This window comes from Syngnathus floridae, chromosome 15, assembly GCF_059516105.1.
Source record: "Syngnathus floridae isolate MCC-2025c chromosome 15, RoL_Sflo_1.0, whole genome shotgun sequence".
Lineage (NCBI taxonomy): Eukaryota > Metazoa > Chordata > Actinopteri > Syngnathiformes > Syngnathidae > Syngnathus > Syngnathus floridae.
In genome coordinates this window covers 10,706,955-10,734,313 of record NC_142427.1, presented here as the reverse complement: position 1 = coordinate 10,734,313, position 27,359 = coordinate 10,706,955, and the positions used below count along the sequence as shown (strand labels likewise).

The 27,359-nt window shown below is 38.4% G+C and overlaps 2 protein-coding genes across 4 annotated transcripts in view; one reads left to right on the top strand and one right to left on the bottom strand.

Moving 5' to 3' along the window:
- The window catches only part of gabra3 (gamma-aminobutyric acid type A receptor subunit alpha3), a 36,788-nt gene extending 12,300 nt beyond the window's left edge, over positions 1–24,488 (top strand). For 2 of the 3 annotated variants that reach the window (XM_088399592.1, XM_088399590.1), the window contains 10 exons: positions 564–671; positions 7,312–7,430; positions 8,611–8,678; positions 13,609–13,829; positions 14,106–14,188; positions 14,270–14,413; positions 15,603–15,755; positions 16,057–16,262; positions 20,407–20,445; positions 20,586–24,488. In XM_088399592.1, the coding sequence (XP_088255718.1) occupies positions 586–671; positions 7,312–7,430; positions 8,611–8,678; positions 13,609–13,829; positions 14,106–14,188; positions 14,270–14,413; positions 15,603–15,755; positions 16,057–16,262; positions 20,407–20,445; positions 20,586–20,912 (1,446 nt within the window). In that variant the 5' untranslated portion in view covers positions 564–585 and the 3' untranslated portion in view covers positions 20,913–24,488. The remainder of the gene's footprint in view (positions 1–563; positions 672–7,311; positions 7,431–8,610; positions 8,679–13,608; positions 13,830–14,105; positions 14,189–14,269; positions 14,414–15,602; positions 15,756–16,056; positions 16,263–20,406; positions 20,446–20,585) is intronic. The other variant, XM_088399593.1, reaches the window with a different exon arrangement.
- gabrb4 (gamma-aminobutyric acid type A receptor subunit beta4) overlaps positions 1–27,305 on the bottom strand; it is an 80,685-nt gene extending 53,380 nt beyond the window's left edge. Inside the window, exons 1-2 of the mRNA XM_088399588.1 lie at positions 27,132–27,305; positions 26,795–26,884 (exon numbers count right to left, since the gene is read on the bottom strand). The gene's annotated coding sequence lies outside the window, so the exon portion shown is untranslated. The remainder of the gene's footprint in view (positions 1–26,794; positions 26,885–27,131) is intronic.
- Positions 27,306–27,359: the final 54 nt, after the last annotated feature.

The window sequence follows — 27,359 nt, the reverse complement described above, 5'->3', positions numbered from 1 at the left end:
ACCAAGAATGACTGAATGAATCTTTAGAAAAAGCCGTGATTGATTTTCCTCCCCGAAAAAATACTGTTTACTGCGAATCTACTCTCGACTTTTGATTCCTCTCTAGGATTTCTCAAAATCACATTTACGCATCAAGAGAAAAAGGCCACAGACTTTACACTTAGAGGAGACTCGGCCCCTCGAGCAAAGGTGTGTGCGACAGTGCAGCACACATTTATAGTGCAAACTAATTATCTCATGACAAAGATTGTCTACTGCCACACAGAATAAAATCAGATTCACCCTTGGAGACTTCTCTCAACCCCTCACAAGGTGATTTGCTGCCAGATACATAAAAAGATGTGATATGTTTGAATTCAGCACAAAAGTATGCTGCGGCGGAGTGAAGAAAACATTTATTTATGGAAAATGTAAACATATTCTGTGTCAGAGGGAACATTTCTGTAAAGGGCTTTGTTATGGCAACAGCTGTGCTATCTAAATTTTGTTGCACTTAATCCTCTGTGTCATTTGCAGTTGTATTTGTCAAGATATAAAAACTACATTTGTGTTATTTCCCTCAGGAGCCCTGTGTTTTAAACTGCTATGGCTGCTGCATTTTGGAAGCTTCAACCCCTGCACTTGGCCTTGTGGAGCTCCCTTCTATGCCTCAGCATCATCCCTCAAGCCAGGTAGGACAAAGTGATCTCCTTTCCGATTGCACCATGTGCAATTTGCCGTCTTCTGTGCCAGCTATTGTTTACGTGAGGTGTTTTGCATCACGCCTCATTAATCAAGTTGACTGCTACACTAAATCGTGCAATCCAGCCAATATCTTTAGGAGCAAATATAAACTCACCCAACACTTCATTAGGTACAACTGTATCGAATCAGATACACCAAAAGGTGTGGAGTCAGACATGGTGGTATTATTATAACAATGCATGGATTTTAGAATAATATTAAAGAAAAATATAAATATGTATAATTTTTTTTGTGTTAATAGAGGGTTTTAAATGAACATTGAAAAACATATAGAATGAAAATAGTATGATTTTTTTCGATTGAATGAGAAGTACTACAACTTTTTGTTGAAATGAACATCTTATTATAAATACAGTAAAAGTATTTTAATTATGACTGGGAGAATTTATCTCCATTTGCAGTAATATATATTCCGAATTAAAATAGAACTTGTGCCACCTTGCAAGGTGAGCCTGTCCTCACATCTAAATTGTGCACAGAGCAACAGTACATTTTACTGACTGCTGAATTAATTTGCATTATGCAGCACACCACACTTGTGATTGTCCATTCACAGCATTTTCTCTCCTGCTTCTTTTGCACATTTCTGAACGTGTGTTAAGAGTCAGCTAAAAAAAAAAAAAAAAAGACCACCCTTAAGTATCTAGATGTCATTCTAATCATGCCTCTTGTAATTTCAAGTGAAGAGAATGTGCGCTGGTTGCCATGTTGGCATTGTTGATAAGGCTGCAGGAGGAAATGGCAAATTGTAAAGCGCTTGAAACATTTTGAAAAGCTCACCAACCCAGGAATAATTAATGTGATTATTGAATCATCTTGCAAGATGCACACCCTTGATGTTGCTTATGATGTCTTGTTCCTTGAATTTCAATAACTTGGGCTTTGGAGACCTTTGTCCATATTGAATCCAATCATGAAAGCATCTACTTCAAAATCAGTGGCGGTCATTCAAGGAGGGAGAAGCTAAAAATACGACTTTTTTCCTTTCCCTCGCTCTCTTTACGAAACTCCCAAGACCCCCACTGTCAGCTTATCTTGGTTTAAAGACCTATAGCAAACGATTGGCAGTATCCATTCCATTAATTATGAATAACCATTCCATTCTTTATGAGAGCAGCGTATTAATAATAACATACTGTATATGAAATGTTGACATCCTCAGGGACGAAAAAAAAATGTCACACATTTCCCATTGGGATCCAAGCAGGCCATGGAATTTATTATTCATGGCCAAAGCACACCACTTGACGGAGATGGTAATTTTCCCATAATTACCTCAACTACAATCGAGAGCACGTATTCAATGTCCTTTCCCAGAAATGTCCATTTTCATATTCATATATATATTTTTTTGTGCTTTAATAAAAAGCAGCTCGCTGGCTCCTAAGCTAATGATGAATTGCACTACTTGGCTGCAACCAGCCGGGGTGCGAATGATTCAGTCTTAACTACACTGCAGGAAAAACGATAAGACATCCAACATCTCGGTGACAATTCCGCCGGGGAGCATTATAGATTACAAGGTCAAAAAGGAGGTCAAATTATTCAAAAAGAGACTTCCATCATTCAATACCATGAAAATGGTGAATGTATGTACAGCACCTTCTGAGTCCACCATCGGAATTCCAAATGGGCTTTAGTAGAGTCGAGTAAGACGACATTCCTGATGAATTATCGTATAAGTGACAAAAGGCCTTTGGGGAACTGGCGTTGTGCAACTCGGCACGTTTTGCGCATACTCAAAAAGCAACCCGACGTGTCAGATGGTTTGTTTCACACGTCCACCTGGGACACAATTGATCAAATCTGGATAGACACAAAGCAGATCAACTTAGAAGGTAATTGGACGAATGCTCAAATGGCTCAATCGGATCAACATGGACAAGAATAAATAATAACAATAATAAATGAAAATAATAATAATATAGTTTGTCTTGGCTTAGCTGTCAGGAAAAGTCAAACTGGACTTTTTAATCCAAATTGCTCCTTTGTGGCCTAACAATAAAACTGTTGTGTTTTTCTTCACGAGCCACCATTGTTTACAAGCACATTAAAAGTGAGTTTGGACCCACAGCAGCTGCCTTGAGGATCTGATGGCTCCATCTTGGTTGCAATCACATCTGTTCTGTGCTTGGAAAGATGCATTTGCAAGATTACATCTGCATAATCCATCTGGTTCCAAGAAACATTTATATTATTCTTCGCAATAATTCACCCAATACAAAAAAAAAAAAATCTCATTCAGTTGTCTTGACTTCTTTTTAGTTAAGACTATCTTGCTTTCTATTTTGTAATGTGTAGCCATGTAGCTGGTTAATGTGGCATTTAATCGATAGCCATAAGGATGAGAGTGCAATGTGTACACTTTCCTCGCTTGTAAGATCGGCCAGACTTCTCACCTCGTCTTCCATGAATTATTCACGGAGAGGGGGCGTCACTTTGAGACGCGACCTGGTCAACAGATAACATTCTGTTTGGGCAGGGCTGTCAAGGTTAACCTGAGAAGGGTAATATATTCTCATGGCCGAGCCACTTTGCTGATTGAATTATCAGGGCGGCGGCAGCCTGGGGGCGGAGACTAATGGCAATCATAGTTGATCAGGGAATATTTACCTTCTGTCTTTCAATCAGAAACATCAACTCATGAAAGGATATATATAGTCTACTGCACACACTGATTCCAAGGTGAAAAACCTAATCAGTGCGTTTGTTTTCTTTTAACAAGATTTCCAGTCGCCTCTGCACAAAGCCCTTTTAATAATGCAGTTATTTTGTTCAGTCTTGGCAAAAGTACAATGTTTCAAGGCTATGCATTAGTGGCAACATTTCAAATGACATTACGCTCGGGCGGATAGATAGCTCTGTTGTTGAAGTCAGATAAATTAAAATCTTCCTTTGCCAACCAAATGGGTTAGGACAGGAGCCAAGAGGAAAGTGTAACGAATCAAAGTTCCTGCCAGCAACCAGTCACAAATGATCACACAAACACATTTAAATTCGTACTTTTACACTGAAGAAGCTATTCCTGTACATTGGGAGACATGGCAATTAATTGTGATGAACTTAAAGGTGCAATTGTATTTCCAAAGCTGCTAAATGTATTTTCCATTCCATCCCCACATCAGAAGATTTACAAAGGCACGGTTGGATGAATGTGCCGGGGAACAATTTGACAGCCCTGACCCCATCAAACACCTTCAGTCCTTCAGAACTGCGATACAGATGGAAATTTTGTCCCTTGACTTGTCAAATAGCCAGGAGGAATGACAAAAAAAAAAAAGAAGAGTGGACCCAATTAATTTTTTTAAAGATGAACGGTAATAAAAACTGACTTTTGGAATGAAGCATGTTGTGCCATCCTGCCTGGAAAATAATGACATCTTTACAGAGTCGGCTTTCATGTGAGTATTCCGAAGCTTGCTTACAGTTCTAAATGATTGCTGCTGATGCAGTCGATAGCGTCTCCAAAAATCCCTGCAGATGTGAGCGCGATACGCGTGTTGCACCGTGGCTTGCTTCTAAAAGTGCATCAGAGACTAGATTGATGTCACCCGCAATGATAGCACGCATCTCCGATCCTATCTCACCGTTTGATCATTTTCTGTCGTACCAGCTTTCGTCCGTCCCCAATTTACCACTCAGCTCTTGTTAAAATTCCTGATTCTAGCAGTTATATAAATTCCCGTGATTTACATATTAGTTGACTCATGATGTCATATTTTGTTGATAATTAGGGGATTGGGTGATTTATCAAATAACATGACATAGCCTTGGAGGAGGTCTTCGCTCTCCAAATGGCCTCTGTCTTGTTGTTGTGTCACCGTTTGAGCCAAGAGTGGCAGTGTGACAGCTGTATAGATAAGAAAGAAGCCGAATAGAGGAGCAGAGTGTGCAGTCCTCAGTCATCTGCTTTTCAAGTGCCACTTTTCTTTTAATGGCCAAATTTGAGCATGCCATTCAAGATTGATTATAGTCTAGGCTGTGGAAATTAGCATACCAGTGCTGTCAACTCTGAGTATAAAAAACAAAACATAAAAAAGCGCATTTTTCATTATTCATTTTGGAAGCTACATTTAGCAAAAAAAACTGTCCTACTCTGCAGAGTATTTATAGTGAAGGCTGAGGAATGGTGAGCGTATATGAAAGAAGTCGTTTAAAAATCACTAGAGAATACATCCGACGCTCTCCTACAAGCCCAGACACAACTTGTATATTGCTGACAAAAATAAAGTCAAGTTGATATGAAGGGCAACATGATTTTCAATCTCCCTGCTGCAAGAAAATTGGTAAAAATGTTAATGCTTCTTCTTTAAGGTGCTTTGTAATGTATGCAACCTTTTTTTTTTTTTTTTAATGGTGCAATATTCAAGTCAGCAAGTCAAGGGCAAAAGTCAGCAGTATGAGTTTCCCAATGGTCACATAACCTATAAAAAACTCCGTGTGCACCTCTTCTCCATTGCATATGCCTGCTGTAGTGGCTCAATATTGGTCCATATATAAGGCGCACCTGATTATAAGGCGCACTGTCGGCTTTTGAGAAAATCGGAGGTGCGCCTTATAGTGCGGAAAATACGGTAATCTTCCTAAACAAGCAAGTGGATGACAGAAGATGCAAGCAAGGACAAATTCTTCACATTGTTCAGGTTTGAAAAAAGCTCCACGGCAGCCATTGATAAGCGACGACATGCTACATAATGCTCTGCTGCATAACTATTGAAGGGAGGATCTGCCATGAGAGCGTCGGAAAGGTTAACCCATGCATCATTCTCGGCAAGGAGTTTATTAATCGGGACAGTAGAAGACGCCTACACATTCTCGCAACTTTAGGTGCTCCGAGTTAAAAATGTATAATATCCAAACTGGGTCTCCCAAAGCTCCAGCCAGAAACGTTATCAGGTTTCAATATTCTTTCTGCAAGGCTTTGAGCAGCCTGGCTAATTAACGTGATTTGATTCTACCTCGCCTCTGGTGCGCCACTGTAAAACTCTTCAATAAGTGCATCATGTCAGAAGGATAATAGCATCTTTCGAGGTGACATCACGCTGCACCAATGGGAGCAATCGATTCCATAAATGAATCAGGCATATTTCAGCAATCCCACCTTTCTGGCGGCGTTAAACTACATAAGCTCATTAGTGAGCACAGAGCATTGATCCATCTCAAATGGAAAGGAGGAATATTTTAAAGTTTCTTTCATGCCGTACAGCAAAAGAGGAAGATGCTAATTACTTGGGTGAGGTCTGAGCGTCACCTCTGTATGAGTATTTTGAACTATCGTGAATTTAGGTTAAAAATGACATAAGTGAGGCACAGCTTTGTCCAATATTCCAATCATTTCATTTTTTAAAATATTTTCAAATAATTGATTAAATTTAAAAAATGACAAAATAATTCAATTAAATCCATTTATTTACATAAAAAATTGTGAAATAATTTTAATTTACCCCTACACTAATATCAAAATGTAACTTGAAAACACGCTTAGCCTACCCCATAAAGGCTTTCTATTATGTTCCGTTTTGATCCAATCAAATCAATGTGTTAAATGAGAACAAATCAGAGGTCAGATTGTGAATGCTTCCAATGCCGTCTTAGATAACAAGTGCTTGAGTGTACACATGCGCCCTCACCCAAGGTGCATCAATTATGGTCACACACCTCCGAGCCGGCATCCTCCTCCTCCTGCCCTTAGAAACAACCTCAAAACACAAAACATCTCATCTGGTGCCAAGTCTGCTATCCTCGAAGTATCTGAGTGCTTCACAGCGCCAACACAAGACTCAATTGTTCAACTCGTATGCCTTGAATCAATCAACAGAAATGACAATATGTCTAAATATTTCCGACGGCATTGGATAATTATTCCAAAATGAGATATGAAGTTATGAAACGTTTCATCTTTTAATCCGAAAAGTTTTTATTGCAGACAAGGTTAGTTTCGTAACGTTCGAAATGTCTTTGAATTGTGTCCATCGCCACTGGAACGTTATTGCTATCAGTGTTTGCTGATTGGGAATTGCTGGGCTATTTTACCCCTTTGGGGGATTCAAGCTTAATTAAAGACTGTACTCATTAAATCATCAGCGCTCTAAATAAATCCCGCAATTCTCTCCTGATGGATATTATGAGATGTCATTTAATATGTGCTGTAACATCTATGGGAACTCATGAAGATTCTAAGAAAATAGGTTACAGGGAAATAAGTGGAATACATTATATCTGAAAAAATACGGTACTGAGGGGGCTGCTGCTACAATACTCTAATTTTTCCAACTCAGCTAAATTTGGATAGATAGATGATTCACAAAATTATCTGGGAAATAAATCTAGTCTAAATAATATCATTTTACTTTTAAAAATTATTTTCCATTTCCAATTTCACGGACCACCTACAATACCGCCAGGGACTGTTAGAGGGCCGCGGACCAACGCTTGACTACTCACATAGAATCCACAAATGTATTTCTAATGACTCCACTTTTCCGTCGATACAAAATTCCTGTAAATGACTATCCTACACTACAGTTGCTTGTTTTGCCACTAACTTGTGTCCATTTCTTCCCAAAGTGCCGTCGTTGGACACAGAGAGCCGCTGCCTGATGACAGTAATAACATCACCATTTTCACCCGCATCTTAGACAGACTGTTGGATGGTTATGACAACAGACTACGTCCCGGGCTGGGAGGTAACATCCTTTTTCTTCATGACGAATGTTTTGATGACACAGCAAAAGCAGAAACCTTGTGAAATGCATGCATTGTCCCTCGAGTGAGAAACGCGAGCATCTGTCGGGAGATAGCTTTGCTATTTCAACCAAATTGTCCTCAAAGTAAGCCCACATGCTTGAGCAGACTTTTCTCAGTCATCCAGCTGGAATGGTTGTTTCTGCTTCAATGCATGCAGTTAAGGCCACAAGCGGAGCTGCCAGGCTGCAGACCACCAAGACTTAGAAGTTGCAACCAGGCCAGAGGAATCTGGCACAAGACATTCAAGTCTTTGTTTTAGTGGAAATGCTCCATGTTTGCAATCACAGCAATGATTTCCTCGTTCAGATTCATCTTACTTTCAAAGTTGCAATCATGTCACATATAAACTTAGGCGAGAGATAATCATCCCAAAACATCTTCTAATCAGACTGTAGAGAACTCAATTTAATTGAAATTCCAGCAAGATCTATTTCACTTAATGCGCTCATGCATCAAGCTGTAAACAGAAGAAAAAAAAGTCATTCTTCCTCCGCCGATGCATGCCATGCAAACTGCTGACGCCACGTGGTGATAATCACGTACTTTGCGAGAACTATTTGCGTCATCGGAATGATTCATGTGGAAGTGGATGGTTTCTCTCAGGGGGGGTTCTTCGCCAGAGGAGAGGAGAGTTCACCTGTGGGTGGTCTCTTGGGGTCAGGGACATTGTTAGCACAAAGTATCTCCTTCGCTTTTGGATAAAAGCCTCATCACTCTCGAGTTGCCGGAGACGCTATTTGTCTCAGCAAAAGCCCCGAAGCTTTCTTCCTACATCCGCCCCACCCGCCCCAGAGGAGCTGATTCAACCCGCAAAGAGGCAGCCAAATTTTGGTCTTTCTCTACTCTTGCCTCATGTCCTACTTAATGCATTACAATTCCAAGGTGTTTCGCAATAACTTGCTGCATGATGATCATTTATTAAGTGTCCTTTTTTTCCACCATGAGTGCCGAGTGCCTCCATCATGATTTTTACATTTTATTTCTTAAAATATATTTATTCATATATATATATATATATAAAATTTATTTTACATGGTAACGTCTGACTATTAAGATAGCTTAGTTAAATGCTAATTTGCAGCCTGCTGCTTTCTGTTGTTTTTATTGTTTTTTTTACAGAGAGCGTCACTGAAGTGAGGACGAACATTTACGTGACAAGTTTCGGCCCAGTGTCAGACACTGACATGGTGAGTATTTTTTTCCCTTCATCGTCATTTGCTGTTTTTTATTTTATTATTTTTCATTATAATTAAACATGATTAAGTTGGGGATTTTGTGCACTTGAGTGTACGAGAAATATTTTTAAGTAGGCCACAATATAAGTAGACACAATTAAAAGTTAATGAATGCACTGGCAATGTTGTGGGTCAATAATGAATGTTGACAATAAAACAATGAGATCACAAATATCATTACAATTTGAATTTACGATGGATGGCCTTGCATATTTTAGTTATCACGCAGGTCACTGAGCAATGATAAACTAAATGGCAATCAACCATGGAGTCGTTTTTATCAGCTGCATAAGCAATCCAAAGTTTTTATTTGTGAAATTTGATGAGTCATTAAGATGAGCAGCGCCTGCCGTTAAACAGCAGACAAAAGAGAGTGATCTTTTTTTTTTTTTTTCTTTGACATATTTGATCATGTAGCTGTAATTGACCGCCTTGGGGTAAGGACTTTTTTTTTTTTTACTTGAGTTAGGAGCTGGCTCGACATCTTGTATTATGTAGCTGGATTATGGAGCTTTGGAGTTCTTTGGTCTCACAAGAGGTCCGCACAAAGTGCCGTGGCGCAGTTCAGCGCTGTCAAAGTCAAATTCTACACAAATCCACAAGGATCTTTTCAAATGGATGTATCGCTAAAGATAATTACCGTCTTCCCTTTTATTCATTAAAGGCGCTTATGTGGAAGTCTGTTCTTGTCAAGTCATACAGGATTTCAAAGTCTCTAACCTTCTCATCTTATCTATATGTAATGCATTCAAATTAAATTGTTGACAGGAAATTTATTTATTGTTCGATTGTGTTGGAAACTGTACAGAAAATATCTCGGCACATGTACGCTATCTGGGTGATGACTCTGGGTCATGAGTTGTTATCACAATAGAGCGTACTTTATCTTTTTCAGCAGATAACACCTTTGAGGTTTTCTAGGCTTTACTTTTAGCTCCATTGTATTCACATGCTCCACAATAAATCAATGCTTGAGCAGAAACTTGTCATGTGGGACAGGCAGAGGTCATGTGACAGTTAAAAAAGGCACAGGATGTTAGTTATTTCACTGGATTTAAAAATAAATAAATAAATAAATCTGTTTATGTATGACCTGAATCAGCATGTACATATTTAGAAACAGAACCTCACAAAAAAAAAAAAAAAAAGACCAGAGAAATAACAAGTAGGTGCTCCAGGGGTTCTTTCACTCACAGCGTATATTTTGCTTTTCAACACTTTCAAACAGCTCCCAGGTGTGTTGCTAACATCTGATATGCTTTTCAAAATACCCCCAAAGATAAAGAATTACAGGATACTTCACACCACCTATTTTTGTATCCCATTTTTCCCCCTGTCCTGTTTTCCGATACATAAGTGAGCCTCCATATAGTGCTGGGCTAATGGCGAGTTTGTTACTATGGCGACGAGGGGCAGTACGAGGGATAGGTGTCAACTGGTAAACAAGAGCAAATTCCATTTCAATCATTTCCACTGTCTCAACTCAAAAGTTGCACCAGCTGTACTTTTTGAAGATTTAAAAAAGTGTGACATGGAAAAAAGGAATAGTGGGCCAGAGCTTGACCCCCAGATTTCAATAATGAGCAGAATAAATTGCTGGAATTTAAGCGCTTTGGAATGGGCGGCGTAATTTTTAACATGAGTTGAAATCCTAACGAGGACGAGTGCATCAAATTAAGTAGTTGGCCACATTTACAGAGCTCGTAAACATACAATAATGACCACAGCAAGCTATTTTTAGCTCTTTTTTTTCATTTAATTGTACTTGGCTTTGGAGACAATGGACACTCACAATCATTTCTTTTCAAAGTCATGAATAATTGTTCTCTCAAATGCCAATGTGAAAAGGATTGTGGAGTGTTTATGTTAGAAGTTCCTCTTCTACTTGAAAAACAATCGTGGCATTTTCCACCCCGAACAATCAATGCCCGAGATAGCTAAAAATCGTTCCAAGCCTTTTGTTTTAAAATCACATCATACTGTATATCACATATTGCACTTTTTCCATTCCCTTTATTGCTAGTATCTTTCCTCCTGACTCCAAAAATATAATAGCAGTTTCATAGCAAGCAATTTTGGTGTTTTATTTTTATGGCCAATTTCAAGAATAGTATCAAAAAAAAGAAAACTATTGTGGATTCATCTTCAGGTGTGCTATGACCAGTTATATGTACTAAATGGAACAATCAAACCCGATAACTGTCTCTCCCTCTAGCTACACAATGCCAGCCATCAAACCTTCGCAGAAATTGTTAAAAATGATTTAGTAATCCAGGATTTGATGTGCTGTACAGTCACTGGTCCAATTACTGGTCCATCTCCAACATCAATTGCGCTAGAAATGCTTCACTTCTCATCCCAGGAGTAAACCCCAATATGTCACATTTCAAAAACAATCCAATCGTATTATGGCAATAGAAGTGGAATGCTCGTGTTGAAAAGTAAGACCCATGAGCTCATGGAATGTAGGTTACCATGTTGACACTGATCTCCCCTAAGGAGGCATCGGCGTGCTCCTTCATCTCAAGACTACGTTCTCAAATGATTTCCCATCATTTAGGGATGGGAAATAATAATAATCAATTTTATTTACTTGTATGGAAGTTTTAGGAGATGCAGTTATGCACATTGTCCTTCATTTACTGCGATGTGATTATATCTGTGGAACAAAAGGTGCCTTAGGGGTGAAGACAGTGAAGTTCCAAATGTGTTTACGCCTCAGAGCAGGAAGATGAACACTGAAGATAATTTGAAGAATAATTTAGTTGCCAAAGGCGTGTTGGTTACATGCTGAGGAGGGAAAGGTACATTTATTTACAAGAGAAAATTAAGAATGACCTTAAGTGACATCAATCAAATTTGAGATGAATCATTATATTGCTCAGTGCAGCTCGGAAGAGTGGAGATAATGGATGCGTTCCCTCGAGGAAGTGCTGTGTGTCATAATCACACTGGCGGATGTCATCTCTGGCTTGCTGCGTGTTGTCAAAAAGAAGACATCTTCACATAATTCACCAGCAACATCAGCACAAAGCATGTTCTATGGACAACAGATTTTTTCTGGCCAGTGTAATTAATGTAATTGGAGGAGTTTAATTCTATCACTACCGGGACCTAAGATTAATAATCCTAATTAGTTTTGTGAGCGTGTCAGCGGTAATGCCTGGCTTTGTTATTTTTATTCTTCACGTCAATCAATAAAATGACGCTGGAGCATGCGTGCAGTTTGGTATGCAGGTGGATTCATATAGACGGATGAGGCAGCTGTGTTTTAAAGATTTTTTTTTTCTTTCACCCCCCTGGGAGACACAGCAGACACCGAACAACTCGAAAAGCCAGCCCAACTGCAAAACAAGTCTGACAAGAAGCAGGCTGTAATCAAAAATCCAATAAATGAAGATATTGGTTTAGGTAGCAAAGGTGCAGGACAGGGATGAGCAAGTTGAAGGGAGGAGAATGGCCATATATATATATATATATATATATATATATATTTGTTTTTCTTTATTTATTTTTTAACTAATTCTGGTTAACTTTCAGGACTCTAATCATTTCCGCAGACAGCGCACGGCACCAAATAAATCCCATCTTTGGTAGAACACATGCTATTATGTAAAAATATGTATAAATGCAAAACTAAAAGTTCACATTGACAGGCGGGTGAAAGGGAATGTGTTTTATATGCTTGTCCTAGTTTTTGAATCATAGCTGAATTGAATAGAATGGGGGGAAAAAATAAAAACTGGCAGATTATCAACTACTTTTGAAGCCGAGCAGGGAAGGGAAGATACAAGCTTGAATTGCGAGTAATGAAAAAGACTTTAAAAGAAAAATACCGATTTGTTGCATTGTGTGTTGCCTTCCAATAAGTATGCATGGCCAGTTTGCCTTTTGAAATGAGTTTTGTTTTTTGAGGGAAGGAGTCATGAATACATCTGCCCTCAATGTGTGTTCATCTGTTCACTTGTTTGCACTGGGCAAGCAATTTATATCAAATTTGATATGATTAGCATAAGAGCAGATGGATTACGTTTCACTAATCAATCTGTATTAGCCAAAGACTGCAAAACTAATAAAAAATCTTAAAGTTAAAGATAAACACAAGGTTATTTTAGGGTGATTATTTTAAGTTGGTTGGCAGGGCAACACGAGGTCAGGCATAACAATTCACATTGGAGAGTCCATTTCATGTTGAGTGGAGGCTTTACAAATCCCCCCCGCTGAGGATGCTCTTGTTCTGAAGCCACTTAGAAATGATCAGCATTTTTTTTTTCATCAGTTCTACATCATCGCTCACCAAGAAGCCTTTGATTAGTACTAGAAAAAGCAAAATTATCGATCAGCCGTCCGTACGGCTGCAATGCACGACTAATGAGGAGCTCTGTTGCCAGGACAACACGCCTTTAGATAGAACGTGAAATACATTTCCATTTGAATGGGTACGTCATACTGTGTTTTTATTTTAGTTGGGAATTATACATAATTGCCGCCTAGAATAACATTATTGTTAAATGAATGACGTTTCCTACGACTGAAAAAATATTGTAAATTCTCCTGAGTCATTTTGAGAATCGTGTATCAGATAAAAGTTAGAAATTTCAAATTATTTTTGACTGGCTTTCGATAAGAAAAAAGATGTCGACGATCGTTGTCATGGCAACAGCCTATCGTGACGTTCATAGTTGTGTTAATAGGTTGATCAAACAATCGATGAGTAGTTTGGGAAATGTTAGAACCAAGATAAATTGTGCATGCTTCAACTGTAGAAGGAGAGCTTTCTTTTTTTTTTCTGTAAAGTATCAATGCCGCACCGTCAACAAAGATCGTCTGACTTCAGTCGATCGCTTCGTTTGATGAAACCTCTCCACTCCACTCCCCGCAGGAATACACCATCGATGTCTTTTTCCGCCAGAGTTGGAGAGATGAAAGACTGAAATTTGACGGGCCCATGCAGGTGTTGCCCCTTAACAACCTCCTTGCCAGTAAAATCTGGACACCTGACACATTTTTCCACAATGGAAAGAAATCCGTGGCCCACAACATGACAACGCCAAACAAACTCCTGCGACTCGTCGACAACGGCACGCTTCTCTACACGATGAGGTAAGATCATCAGTTGCGAGTTTGACTACGCTATTAAATAAAATACTCTTTTATTAGGTTTACTTTGTTAAATGGTTCCATAAAGCGATCCCTTTTATCCTGACACAGCGTGTGTATAATCAGTAAATAGCCCACTGACTTGCTTCTATTGATTCCCATTAAACTTCAGGTTAACAAATAAAAGTGACTATAAAATGCTTCGTGGAAGTTGCGTCTTGGCTCGTGTGCGTATTTCCTCTCTCCTCAACCTCTCTTGACCTCATCGTCCCTTCCAAGGTTGACCATTCATGCCGAATGTCCCATGCACCTGGAGGACTTCCCCATGGATGCCCACGCCTGTCCCCTGAAATTTGGAAGCTGTAAGTCACACTAACAGAATAAAGTATGAAGACTTTGATTGAATGGATTCTCCCGATTTGTAATCCATGTTTGCTTCTCAGATGCCTACACCAACAATGAGGTGATTTACCTCTGGACTCAAGAAGACGAGCGCTCTGTTTCTGTGGCTGAGGATGGTTCCAGGCTCAACCAGTATGATCTACTGGGACACGTTATTGGCAAAGAAACCATAAGTTCCAGTACAGGTACAGTGTATAGAGAATGCAAAGACGATATTAGCTAGCATGGCGCCACAGTTTCCGAACTCTAAAGGCGGTTGATGGCTCAAGATTGCCAAAATATGATTTTCTTTGTGTTGGATCGATTGGTAAAATCCAAGACACACCCCCTTCCAAAGGAGCTGAGCACATCCTTGACACTTTAAAGATGAATTGCGGTGATGGGGAAATAAATTCGACTTCCTTTGTATTTTCCTCTGCGGTCCGAAAAATCAATCTATATTTCCGCGTGCAATTTTTCCGAGTCCACTGAAAGCATCTGCAGAACAGCAAAATTATCATCATTTGGGAATATTGAAGGCAGTGAAAAGGCAGTTTTTAGAGGAATCAGGAGTTTGCGTTAAAAGCTGACAACTGAAATTACCGTACAACTAGTGCACCAGTGTATAAATCAAAATCAAATCAATCAATCAATGCCTGAACGTAGCAGTAGTAGCCATATTTATTTATTGTCCCAATAGTAATACAATATGGAAGTAAGTCAATTTTGCAGAGGACTGACGTTAGAAAAAGACACAAATTTAAAAAAGGGTCTTACTGAGATGCCTAAGTTCTTTTTATATATCTAGAGAAAATGGCTCTGTTTGGAACTGTATCCTAAAATTAAGAGTTGCAAGAATGTTTATTTCTAGTTCCCCAATAAAACTTCAGGTCACTTGGGTTACACAAGTGTGTCAGTCTTCACTTGCGCTTTGAGAGCAAACTAACAATAAAGGCACTTTTTTGCAGTGCCCCTCTGGCCTGTTTTCCTCCAAGCAAAAGGTTTGCTGTAAGTTGTCAGAACCTCTACGGAGAACACTTTATTTGAGATGATCATTATTGTTGTGCTGTATGGTGCTTTGAAGGTAAGCTCTGCAAAGTACAAAGGCCAGTTTAAAGAAAGAAAATGTTGCTACTAAATGCCAACTTGAAGGTAAAGGATTCTTTTAATAAGCACAGGACAAGCTTTTATTCTTATAAAGCTCTTAAAAAAGAAAAAAAAAAAGAGCCTGTGTCCTTATCTTAAGAAGGGAAATCGAGAAGTGCGGATGTTATGGCAACCGTTAATATTCGGAATTGAATATGTATAAATGTTCCAGAATGAATGAATCAACATGTCAGTCTGTGACTTCTAGTTTTAATAATGATCTGCTATGTCTCCATTTCTCTCTTTCAGGCGAATATGTGGTGATGACAACATATTTCCACTTGAAAAGAAAAATTGGCTATTTTGTGATCCAAACGTACCTTCCCTGCATCATGACAGTCATCCTGTCACAGGTGTCCTTCTGGTTAAACAGAGAGTCAGTTCCTGCACGTACCGTATTTGGTGAGTTTGTTTTTATGCAACTCAGAAAGCACTAAATAATAATGAGAGGCTTTTAAAGGATGAGGTCAAAGCAAAACAAATGTATTCACTAAGTAGCATTGATATCTTTTTCCGAGTATCCGGCTAATCTAATCCAAACGTTGTCATCACTCGAAGATGAGATGTAATTTGCTAATCCGAGTTCCTTTCTGCTCCTATCCGGTTTGACTACATTACATTGATTTTGCAAAAAGGGCAAACAAAAATAAAATAAAATAAATTAAATTAAAGATCTTCCCTAACATTTTTATTCTCTCCTCAGGGGTCACCACCGTCCTCACCATGACGACCCTAAGCATCAGTGCCCGCAACTCCCTCCCTAAGGTCGCCTATGCCACAGCCATGGACTGGTTCATGGCCGTGTGCTATGCCTTTGTCTTCTCTGCCTTGATTGAGTTTGCCACCGTCAACTACTTCACCAAGCGCAGCTGGGCGTGGGATGGGAAAAAAGAGGGCATGGAAGTCAGGGTGAGTGAGTGCTTGTTGAAAATTGATCATGGCCGGTAAAGTGACGGGATTGACTTCTCTCTCCCTTCCGACGTTAATTCCGCGACTCTCATTCTTGATATTTTTGTTGCTACTGAGAATGTTGTCATCACTTTACACTGGTGGATGAACAAAATAGAAAGTGGGAGTTACCCCTTCAAGTAACTCAGACTACTCTGTAAAAGAGCTTTTTACTTATTCATTAAGAGCCAAATGGAACAAGGACAGTCGGGCGGAACCAGAGGTAAACTCCCAAAGACACTAGCCCCAATTTAGGGTGGCAGCATATGTTCGAGCCCCATTTTAGTCAGCGTAAACCCATTCTGTCAAGATGAGACAGCATCTTGCAGTACAGCCCGCTCATTAAAAAAAACGGTTCACTGACTAGAAAAAAAAATAATCTCAATGAATCCCCAGTGGCCAATATGACTTTCACGCGCAGATTTGTCAATAGTTTGGACTCTTCTGTGCGTTTATGAGCAGAGAAGTAATTGGAATAGAGCAAGAAAGTTAAAATATAGATGAATGGAGACTTTTTGCTGGGAATGCTTTTGTTATTTTAGGATTAAGGCTTGTTTGTTTTGATGGAGACGCTATCGTGTGGATGCAGAATAAAAATTTCTAGGGATGGAGCAGAAATGAGTCATGGAGTGGAGAGCAGTTTTTTTTTTCTTTCTGAGATTTTGTCCCAATGGCATAAATCTGCGCTCTCTGTGCAGAGAATGGAGTCATCATGATAGATCAACAATAACAAGGTCACAACGGTAGACAACACTTAATGCCCTACATGGAAAAACGACTGGAAAGCAAAATACTCGGAATACTCCTCGTTTCCTTTTATTGGAGTAGAAAAAAACGGAATAAAAAACAGTAGGGGGGATGGGAGGGAGAAAAATACTGTCCTCAGTCATCAGAAGTTCCAGCCAAATGATGACTTGAATTCCCGCAGGCTCTTTCTTTTTTTGGTCTGATATGGTGAGCTGTAGTCGAGTCAGCGTGTACTACTTCAGAGGTTACGTTGCATTCCCTCCGGTTCGCTAAACAATCTGTTTAACCAACGGGCTAATGAGCTCACCTCAAGCCAGCTGACGGTGTAATATAGTTTGTGTTTTCTTTGATGAACCAAAAAAGCAGCTTAGAGTTGAGAAGAGCATTTGGCCATTGTGGTACGTCAACTTGAAGATTGTCTCGCATTAACGATGTGGAGAAGGGGACGCTTGTGACTGCAAGTTGGCATCGACACCATTTCGCTCAAGTACATCGATTTCGACACGACAGTTAAAGCAGAAGCTCGTTTGGGGTTCAAACTTTTTCAGATAGGTTGCTAATCCTGATTAAGTTCATCCTTAATGCGGTTGATGGGATTCAGATAAGAGCAATTTTTAAATCACCAATTTTAATGATTAAAATTTGACATGAATTATTATTTGTCCATTCCTTCATTTAAATGGGAAATAATTCAATGATTTGATCAGAATAAATGACTTGATGAAAATACAAAGAGCTTCCCAATAGCCTAAAATACACCCAATTAACGACAGCCCATACAAATACTTGAGGCAATCGAAAACGTCAACACGTCATCTCAAATCGTGAAGGTCAGACTAACATAAGGCTCAATCTAACACGTCCACACACAAGTGTTTCCAAAAAAAAAAAAAAACTTAAGTGGCACGATCACCCCCAGGATGCTTATGCCCTCCTTAAAAAATGACATTTGCAAATGCTTTGGATTTACTTTATGTGCCAGAGGATAGCCAAATTGCGAGTACTAAAAATAAATCGACAAATAAATATATAATACCATAAAGCACGTAAACATCTTGCACTATCACCTCATGATGACTTAAGCGATTCACTCATCGTTAGGGGTGCTGTAGGTAATCATTTCACTTCATTTGTCCAAAACTGATTATTTATTCATTAACCATCTATGCCAGCTGGGTAAAGTTACACGCAGCGCAATTAATTTCTCTTCTATAAGATGGCAGAAGGTACAATAAAGTCATAATTTACTGCGAGTATATCATCTAGGTGTTCAATGAAATCATCTCTGTAAATTAATTTCTGAGTAAACGGATGCATACTTTTTGTGACTCCATTGTAAATGACTAGGTGCTTTCGTTCAATAAATTCAATATACATCAGAAAACTGACCAGATTTAAAGAAGCACAACAGTTTATTGAGCAAAGAACATTTCTACTGCCACAGACGTTCAGTTTTCAACGATTAACGTCATATACTGTCCGATATTACAGCCCTATTAGTTTTTCTGCTGAGTAAGCTATCTGTGAAACAGAAAAAGACACTGCAGTGCTTTAAGGTGTAGTGGATTTAATGTCCTGGAAAAGACATTGAGGGCACTGCTGTGACTTTTGTATTTTTGTCCAAATTGATTCGAGTTCGAGCCCTTTAGGCCTCCTCACTGGATTTATTCTTTTTGTTGTTGATTTGAGTCACCACAGTTCAGTTTAAAAAACATTAGCGTGGATGTATAGCTGTGTCGACTATGTAAATAAGATGGTCTCATCCCAGCGGGGGGGTAATTAATGCATCAATAAAGGAAAAATAAATAAGCAAAGGATAACAATAGACGTTGTTAATTACATGGAGCAATTCTCTATCGGCCAATAAAGCAGCTGCATTGATCCTTTATTTGGATCCTTGACATCTTTTCTGCACTTAAAATGCAAATATTGTGTACATTTCTACATGACATTGGCCACAATGTGACTTTTCAGATTTCATTTTTGACTTTATGCCGAAAAGAAATGTGTTAAGAAAACATTCAGCGACGGGAAAGGCATAAAGAGATCCACGGCGAAGCAATCGGCAACGGAAACAGGGGACATTAGTTATGCTAATTAAAAAGATGGAGTGAAGGGAGGAGGACGGAAGGAAGGAAAGTCAAATGAAGCTGAAAAAGTGGAGCGAGAATTAAAGCTGTGGCCTCAAAGTAGACATTAAAAAAAAACGCAAATGTACCGCAGACTGTCTGTGCAAGTGTGGGGAGGGAGGAAAGGTGTCAATTTAAGGCCATTTTTTTTTTGTTATTTTTCTGAGTGCCATCTGTTATGCCTAGAACTAAACTCGCACAAATTTAATACATGCAATTAAATATTAAGGGGCTCAAATTATTACACAGGTAGGCTGTTCTAAATCTGCCATGTGGTGATTAAGAATGACAGTGTATAGTTATTGTTAAGAGCCGGGGTGTCCAAAAAAATAAAGTTAGCAATATTTATTTAAAAGTGAAGACAATTTGTGATTTTATATTGAAGCAAAATGTGTCTTGGCGGGCCACATAAAATGATGTGGTGGGCCTTGAGTTTGATAGTTATGAAATGAATATTGTCACGCTAATAACATTTCCCGTAAAAGCTGCAAAAATCCCACTTTGGCAGTAACGTGTCACATTTGACTCGTTTGGACAGATTCCAATCGAGGCTGACATTTTCTTCGTGTTAAGGCACAGATAAGATCATCTTTAAAGGAAATTCTCTTGAGTGTGAAGTCCAAGGACATCTTGACTCAGTTATAGCCTCACACTATCTCATCCAAAAAAGTCAAACTTGTACTGTGATCAATCTTGCTGCCCTACTTGTTCTCTCACATTGACTTTGCGTTTTGACACTGAAAATCATCAGGTTTGGTAAATAAGTGTGCAAATTCCTTTTTTTCAGCAGTCTAATGGTTTGTTTGTAGAAATAGGAAGAAGTCGGCTTCTTCTATGGTAGAGCCTGTGCCATGTTTGTTTCATCGTGAATTATTTGCCTGAAGAGGCCAAGCTGCTTTCATTGATTTGTCAGACATGACTACAGGCATGATTTTTTTTTTCTCTCTCTCTCACTTGTGCTTTATGCTGGAGCTGACAGCATTATCATATACCAGCCAACCTAGATCAAGTGATGCAAACGTGATTTTTTTTTCTTTCTTTTTCAGCACTTATTAAAACATTATGCTTGTGACCTCTTTTTTTTTTTCTGCAATCAAACCTTGTATGATGCAGATTTAATTGAGAATCGTGTAAAATGTACAAGCTAGAAAGTGATGACTAGAACATGTAAGTTGGGTAATTTTTAATATAATTGGTAAACTTTTTTTCTTTTCTACTTTTCTTTTCAGGAACCGTTTCAGGCTAACATGGCCAGGATTAACGATATGGTTAGGCTTTTGTTTTGCTCTTGTGTGTGTCGTGTCTCGTGGTCTTGCTTCTATTTCCTCTTTATGAGTTCAAATGGAAGTATTGTGGAGTCCGCTGCGTTTTCTCCTAACAACTTTTTGCTGCCTTCTCTTCTTTTCAGAGAAGAGAATCGGCAACTCTCTCCAAAAAGGCAAACAACACGTTCAACATTGTCGGAACGACCTACGCCATCAACGTAGCCAAAGACCAAGGTTTAACAACCATTTCCAAGAGTGCCGCTAGCGGGGGGGCGTCAGCCAAACACTCCTTCCTCCATAAAATGGATGATCCCTACACAGAAGCCAAGAAGTCTTACAACCGAGTCAGCAAAGTGGACAAGATATCCCGCATCATTTTCCCCATTCTTTTTTTCATCTTCAACTTGGGCTACTGGGCCACATATGTCAACAGAAAGCCCGCCATCATAGAGGCGAACAACCTCAACTGAATCGGATCGAATTCGGAATCGGTTTAACAACGAAACGTAGACAGGAAGCCATGAACATCTTAACGTGTGCAGTGGTACCTAATTTACAAGTGCTTGGTCATCAAATCGAGGTACCACATGATATATGTCTACTATATACTTATGTATATACATATGTATATGTACAATATACACAAATGCATATACAAATATATACATATATATATATATGTGTGTGTGTGTTTCTAATCTCATTCAATCCAATAGAAGAGCTGCCTTTACAAAGATTATATTGCAGAAGTAGTGATTATTACGGGAATGTAGTTATAGTTTGTAGTATTGACAGATTACAATGCAATCCTACTCAAATCGTTTCAATGTTTTCTCTGGTGTACCTTAACGAGGGAATTAAAATATCCGAAATGTGTGTCAGTGCTATTTCGCACCACGAGAAAGGACGATTCCAAACATGTTGGTAGGCGCTATACCTCTTTGAAAGCGTCAATTCGAATTGACCTAATTACCTCCAACATGAGTATTGTGTTTCGATTATTTGTCGATTCTTTTTTGTCTGTTTTGTCAAAATTGTCTATTCAGCTTGATAGATCAATCAGTGCAAGCCTCACACTTTCAGTCAGCATGCTAATTAATATAGCGCATACATCTAGATACCTTTGTAAAGGCAGCATTTTTTTTTTTTAGATGAGTGAAATGACAATTCCGTGCGTGTATATTCTGTGTTTGTTATGATACAGTATTTTGCTCGTCCATAAAGACCAAGGGCAAATACCCACATAAAACTACCTTTGCTCTCCCTGTTCCATCTTGTATTTCCAAGAGAGAGAGGCAATAAGCCAACAAAGAAACGATCGTACCAGCACCTATGCGTCTCTGTAAAATGGTACAAGTGGAAACAGTGGAAATTTCCAGTAAGCTATTAAAAGTCCCCCGCTGGTGCGGCATCATGCTAGCTTCGTTCCGTTCCACGTAAACAAAGCAAAGCGGCATAACGGCAGACTCACTCTTCCCGCAATCTCAGAGATTCTTTTTGTTTTCTTCTCTCATTTACAGTAGCTCTGGCCCTGTTGTAACAAAGGAATCCATCGCTGTCATTTTGTAAAATCTGTTTTGCAAGCATGTCGTTTCAGGTTGTCATTGTTGCGAACCAATGAAGACAAGAATAAATAACACGCATGCACACACACACAGGGATGCATTGGAAGACACTCGAGGTGTTGCTTACTGGTAGCAAGGGCCGCCTATATAGTTCCATAGGATCATCATTAATAATCTTCAGTGTCTGGCCTTCAGCTCAAGATGAATCTCATCAGAGCCAATGTAGTATCATCTGGAATTGCTTTCCCATCCCACGGGGCAAAGCCTGTGCATTTTCAAGTCCAGTGGCTCTCACCGATGTTTGGTTAAAAAGGAGCCAAGTGCCTTGGTGAACAACATACACACACATGGACTGCAGGCAGATGCACTAAATTTGTGTTAATCTGTACATGTGTGTCCTCACAAAATGCAGTATTATGCTCAAGTAGCTCTTTGTGTCTAGGATCTTGTGGTTCAAGCAATTTACTCATCGGTGACCCACTCACAACCCAAGAGAAATCTTCATAAATGATTCATGCATATTTATGTGATGTTCATTTACAATATAGTTATGAAAGTGCTTTTACCCCGGATTATATGAGTCGGCTTTATTTGCAGCTCGATAACAAATATAATCCTTCATATAGTTCGTTCCTTGGTATTCGGAGCATATTTTAATATTGATTACAGGGTCAGCAGAAATACAACAACATGGCGGATATTGTTAGAGGATAGTGATTAAGAGATGATGACGGTTCAGTATTTACTATTTCTTTTGGGTCACATCATGTTGTGTGACAGACAGGTGGCATTGTGGTCTCAGCAACTCCACCCCTGCAGGGATTTTAAATTTGACTCACTTGTTAATTATGCATTGTGGAGGACTGAAATGACCCATTCCATTTCTCAGAACAAGTGTCAAAAGTCTCTGTCAAATGGATCACAGAAGTTGAGGAGAAGTGAATCTGCACGACGGATTCATTTTAACATGCACTCGGTCAAATTGAACAGCAAGAAAAGCACTTTGGCGTCATGGGTTACTAAAAATGTATGGAAGAGCAAAATAATGTCAATAAATCACATACATTTGAATCAACTTATATATTTAATGAACTGGAAAGGCCTGGGAAATTAAATATATGTGTCATCAAAACTTAAATGATACATGACAGAATATGAAATTAATAATATATATAAATATCTATCTTTAAACATACGGATTGTAACCAAAGATGCATTTACATGCCAACTACAGATGCTCATAAAATAAAAATAAATTGCGACACTAACCACTGACAGCTTAGATTAAAATACCAATTTGCATTTCTGACATTTTTTTTAACAATATTATTTTCACTGATATGTGAAAGAAGTATATCAAGAGACTCAAACAGTCAAATGAGATTCTTGTCAAAAATTATATCAAGCGACTACAAAGACAATAGTTCTACCTCATATGTATATTATTTAACTTCATAAAACAGGGAAATGTTCAATTAAGAGGATTAACATAGTTGAACTGGGGAGTCAAAGAAAGCTACTGATTGCAGACTTGATTATTATATCACAAAATATTCCAACAATTTCAAGAAAGTCTACTATGCAAACACGCGGCGGGAAGACGACGGCATCAGGGCGTTTATGATAATAACATCACTGTCATTTTTGAACAAGAGAAAAAATAATATCTTTCATTCCAGACTAGCTTATGCTGTACATCTTGTTCGTCCGTCAATAGGTGACAAGTCAGTCACTCAACATTTGTCTTCGATTTGTTGTGACCATGAACATATTTAGACCCAAAATTATTGTATTGATTAATAATGAAATGTCCAAATTGGATTCAACTGCATTACTTGACATGCTATTTTGTCCGTTATTTTCCTCCAGGGCCAGAGTTAACTATAATGGATCATCCTACCAAGACACATTATATTAAAAGTATATCAAAAATATATTTATGCTATTTAATGCTGCTTACGGTTTGTTTATAAATTCTCTCCATGAGTAAAGCGCCACAAATACTTGATAGCTGAGAAAAAATGTTACAAAGTTGTGAATTTGTAGATATTGTGGAAGCCATTCCAATAGTTTGTGAATATGGATACGTCACGTCCTTTATTTTTCAATCCGATACTGTTCAGCTCTGTTTTAACGACGTACTATTCATGAGTCTACTTACAAGATCAGTACCCCTTGTGTGCACTTTTTTTTTTTTCTTTTTTCCAAACTTAACTGTGAATTAGCAGCTGTTTGCAAGCAGAGTTGTACATGGCGTGTTCTCTCTCCTGCAATTCCACTGCATGTCTCTACGCATTGAGCGATAAAAGACTTCCTCGACAAAGACAAGAACATACTGTGGTGGACTGTGTGTTGTTGTTGGGAAGTGGCTCTCTATGTGCTCAGTGACTGGACTCTGTATGTTGACTTCTCTCGTTCATGTGCTTACTGTAATGAGATGTAGCAAACAGAAATTGGAAATAAAAGGATTATGTATTTTGCCGTGGAGAACTCTTTTTTGGTCTCGATGAGCACCGATATCAATTTTTCCATCGCTTCGCTGGTTTCTTTTATATCAAACTAATTATTTTATTTATTACTATTATTATTATTATTTATTAATTATTAATTTTTATTCAAATTTATTTATTAATAATTATTTTAGGTGCATTACCTGACTGACAATTTTTCCAGACTGATGCTTTCTCTATTGATCCAGTTTACTCTCACTGGTCTTCAATTTTTTAACAATATTTTTGTTCATCTAGTCCAGTGATGTAGGCAGTAAAAAAAAAAAAAAAAAATTATCCACTTGTTGCTATTCATACAACAGAATAAATCATGGCCTCCTGCAAGTGTGTTAAAATAAAGCAATCCACATTTCACACTGAGTAAGTAAATTTGTGATTTTTTATGTGACTTTTTTAGATAGTGGTGACACAACTTAAACCCATCAAGCCAAAAAAAAATGACTACACTGTGACTGACAACATTCAAATAATCAACAAAGACAAATGCATCCTTTGTTGTCGTTATTTCCTCATTATATCATGCCCATTATTTGCATTCACCGTGCAAAGTCATGATGATCATTACAAGAGTGACTCATGAGCCAGGTCAGAACAAGGCCCTGATGTGGAGATACCAGAAATCTGATCTGGTCAATTGGAAAAGACAAACAGCAGAGCTTCAAGATCCAATTTCGTCAGACAATTGGATTTGCCTGCAGAGTGGCGCTACTGGGGCAAGGCAACAATAACAAGTTAAATTGATAAAAGGATTGACAGGTCTGAATACCGGACAACTAATGAGATGCATACAGATGACTGAAAAGTGAGAGGAAGAAAACAAAACTAGTGCTAAACCAAAAAAAAAGTCCAATGAAATGAAACAATTTGGCTCCTGGCTTCTTGCACGACCCACTCTAGAGTTGATAAGATTTATTTATTATTATTTATATTTGTTTCCCCCTTCGGGACTGCAGTCATGGGTTCAATGATGACTTTGAAGGAGAAGAAAGGAATTTAACGTTTCAGTAAACCAATGAAATTGATGTGTTCGAAATGTACATGGTTGACATTTACCGTGTAATTTCCCACAAGTAATGCACACCGGGGGGAATATCAGAGAAATATAGTGCTTCAAAAATCACATTATGTACACCAGCAGCAGCAGCATATAGTGGAACAAACAAGAGCAAATGTGCACAAAGTGCCTGCATAGAGGAGCAAATTGAATTAAAGGAGGTAACTGTTTAAATGACAATTATCTATATTGATAAAAACACACGTTTACATAATATGATTAACATCTCTTTACAATTCACACACACTTCTTGATGTGAAGTGAGTGGAAATTAATACGTGTGTATTTAAAATGGGAATTATTTCTGACCAGGAATTTGGATTGTGTTCACTAAGTCATACAGAATGGAAAGATGACTGCATTTACAGTAGCTGCCATATTTTACGTACCAGGGTAACCATAGCAACCAGAGAGGAAAATCAGAATCCGCCCTTCTCTGGCCTCAATTATTTAGGTGCAAAAGTCATTTTGGGGGGAAATGTTATGGATTGTTTGCCACTAAAACTTAGCAAGAAGATTTTGCTACAAAAGCTGGGAAAGATGCAGGTGACCTTAACTGATGGATGGATGTATAGCCCAAAAGAAAACTTAGTTGTTTTGGCCAGCAGCAAAAAAAATAATAATAATAATGTAAAATACGTTCAAAATGTCCTGATTCAAAATACACTACATGTTTTTTTTTTTTTACTTGGAACAAATACTTTAAAATATAATTGAACACATATTTTCTTTACATGTCCTATATCAAGCAAGTGTTTGAATTATCATTCAAATGAAAATAATTGCCTTATTGGTATTATTTCATTCTCTCAAACATCCTCGAATGTGTGTTTGATGGTTTCCTATTATGTCTTCCCGGAATTGCTTCATAATGTCATAACCATAAACCAGGGACATAAATGGAGTGCAGGGATCATGCAGGAGATGACAAGTTCACAATAAAAGTAATGGCTTGAAAATAATTACATTGCACAGAAGGCTCGCTGGAAGCAGTGGCAAAGAGTTCAAGCAAGAAACGTGTCTATATACTATCGAGACTGGATCTACATGTTTGATTGGATTAAATACTCAGAGGTGAGTGAAATGACATGCAAGAGATAATTAATTTGACTGGCCTGGATGGAAAAGCAAAATAAACTAATTGACATTCCAATCATTTCATAGACCTTACTCTATAATTTTTCTGTTGGTGGTGATTATTAAAAAAAAAAAAAGAGACTTACGGGTGCACTGAGCTCTTTCGGAACTAGGCCTGATGTCGGGAGCGTTGCTTGAAGAAAGGTCACCGGAGAGGGCATCTGCATCAGATGTCTCTAATAAAAGTAACATAAAATATTTCAAGTAAACTGAAACGTGTATCTGTTTCTAGGCCTTCCAAAGAAGGCTTCACATATATATGTAAGATATATTTTATTTGCATTTCAGAAAATAAAATTGTAACCACAATACTGATATACTGCTTAATTGTATGGAATGCAATTTGTCGATAATGCATGCAATACGATAAAATCACGAATTGTTTTCAGGTAATTCCACTGCAGGTGTGGCACGCTTACTTACCTCTTCGATTTCCGGAAGATCCAAACGCAACACCCTTTGCGTGATGAGAGTGCTTGTCAAAATAAGTTTCGTATCCAAGACGAAAAAAATTGTATCTTGTGTCCGGCAATAGTTAATCACGTATAAAAATGTAAGGAATTAAAACTTCAAATCGAGGGCACAAAAATGAACAAGGGGGGGGGGGGGGGGGGGGTGGAGGAATAGAACTTGTCTTGCGTTTAACAAGTG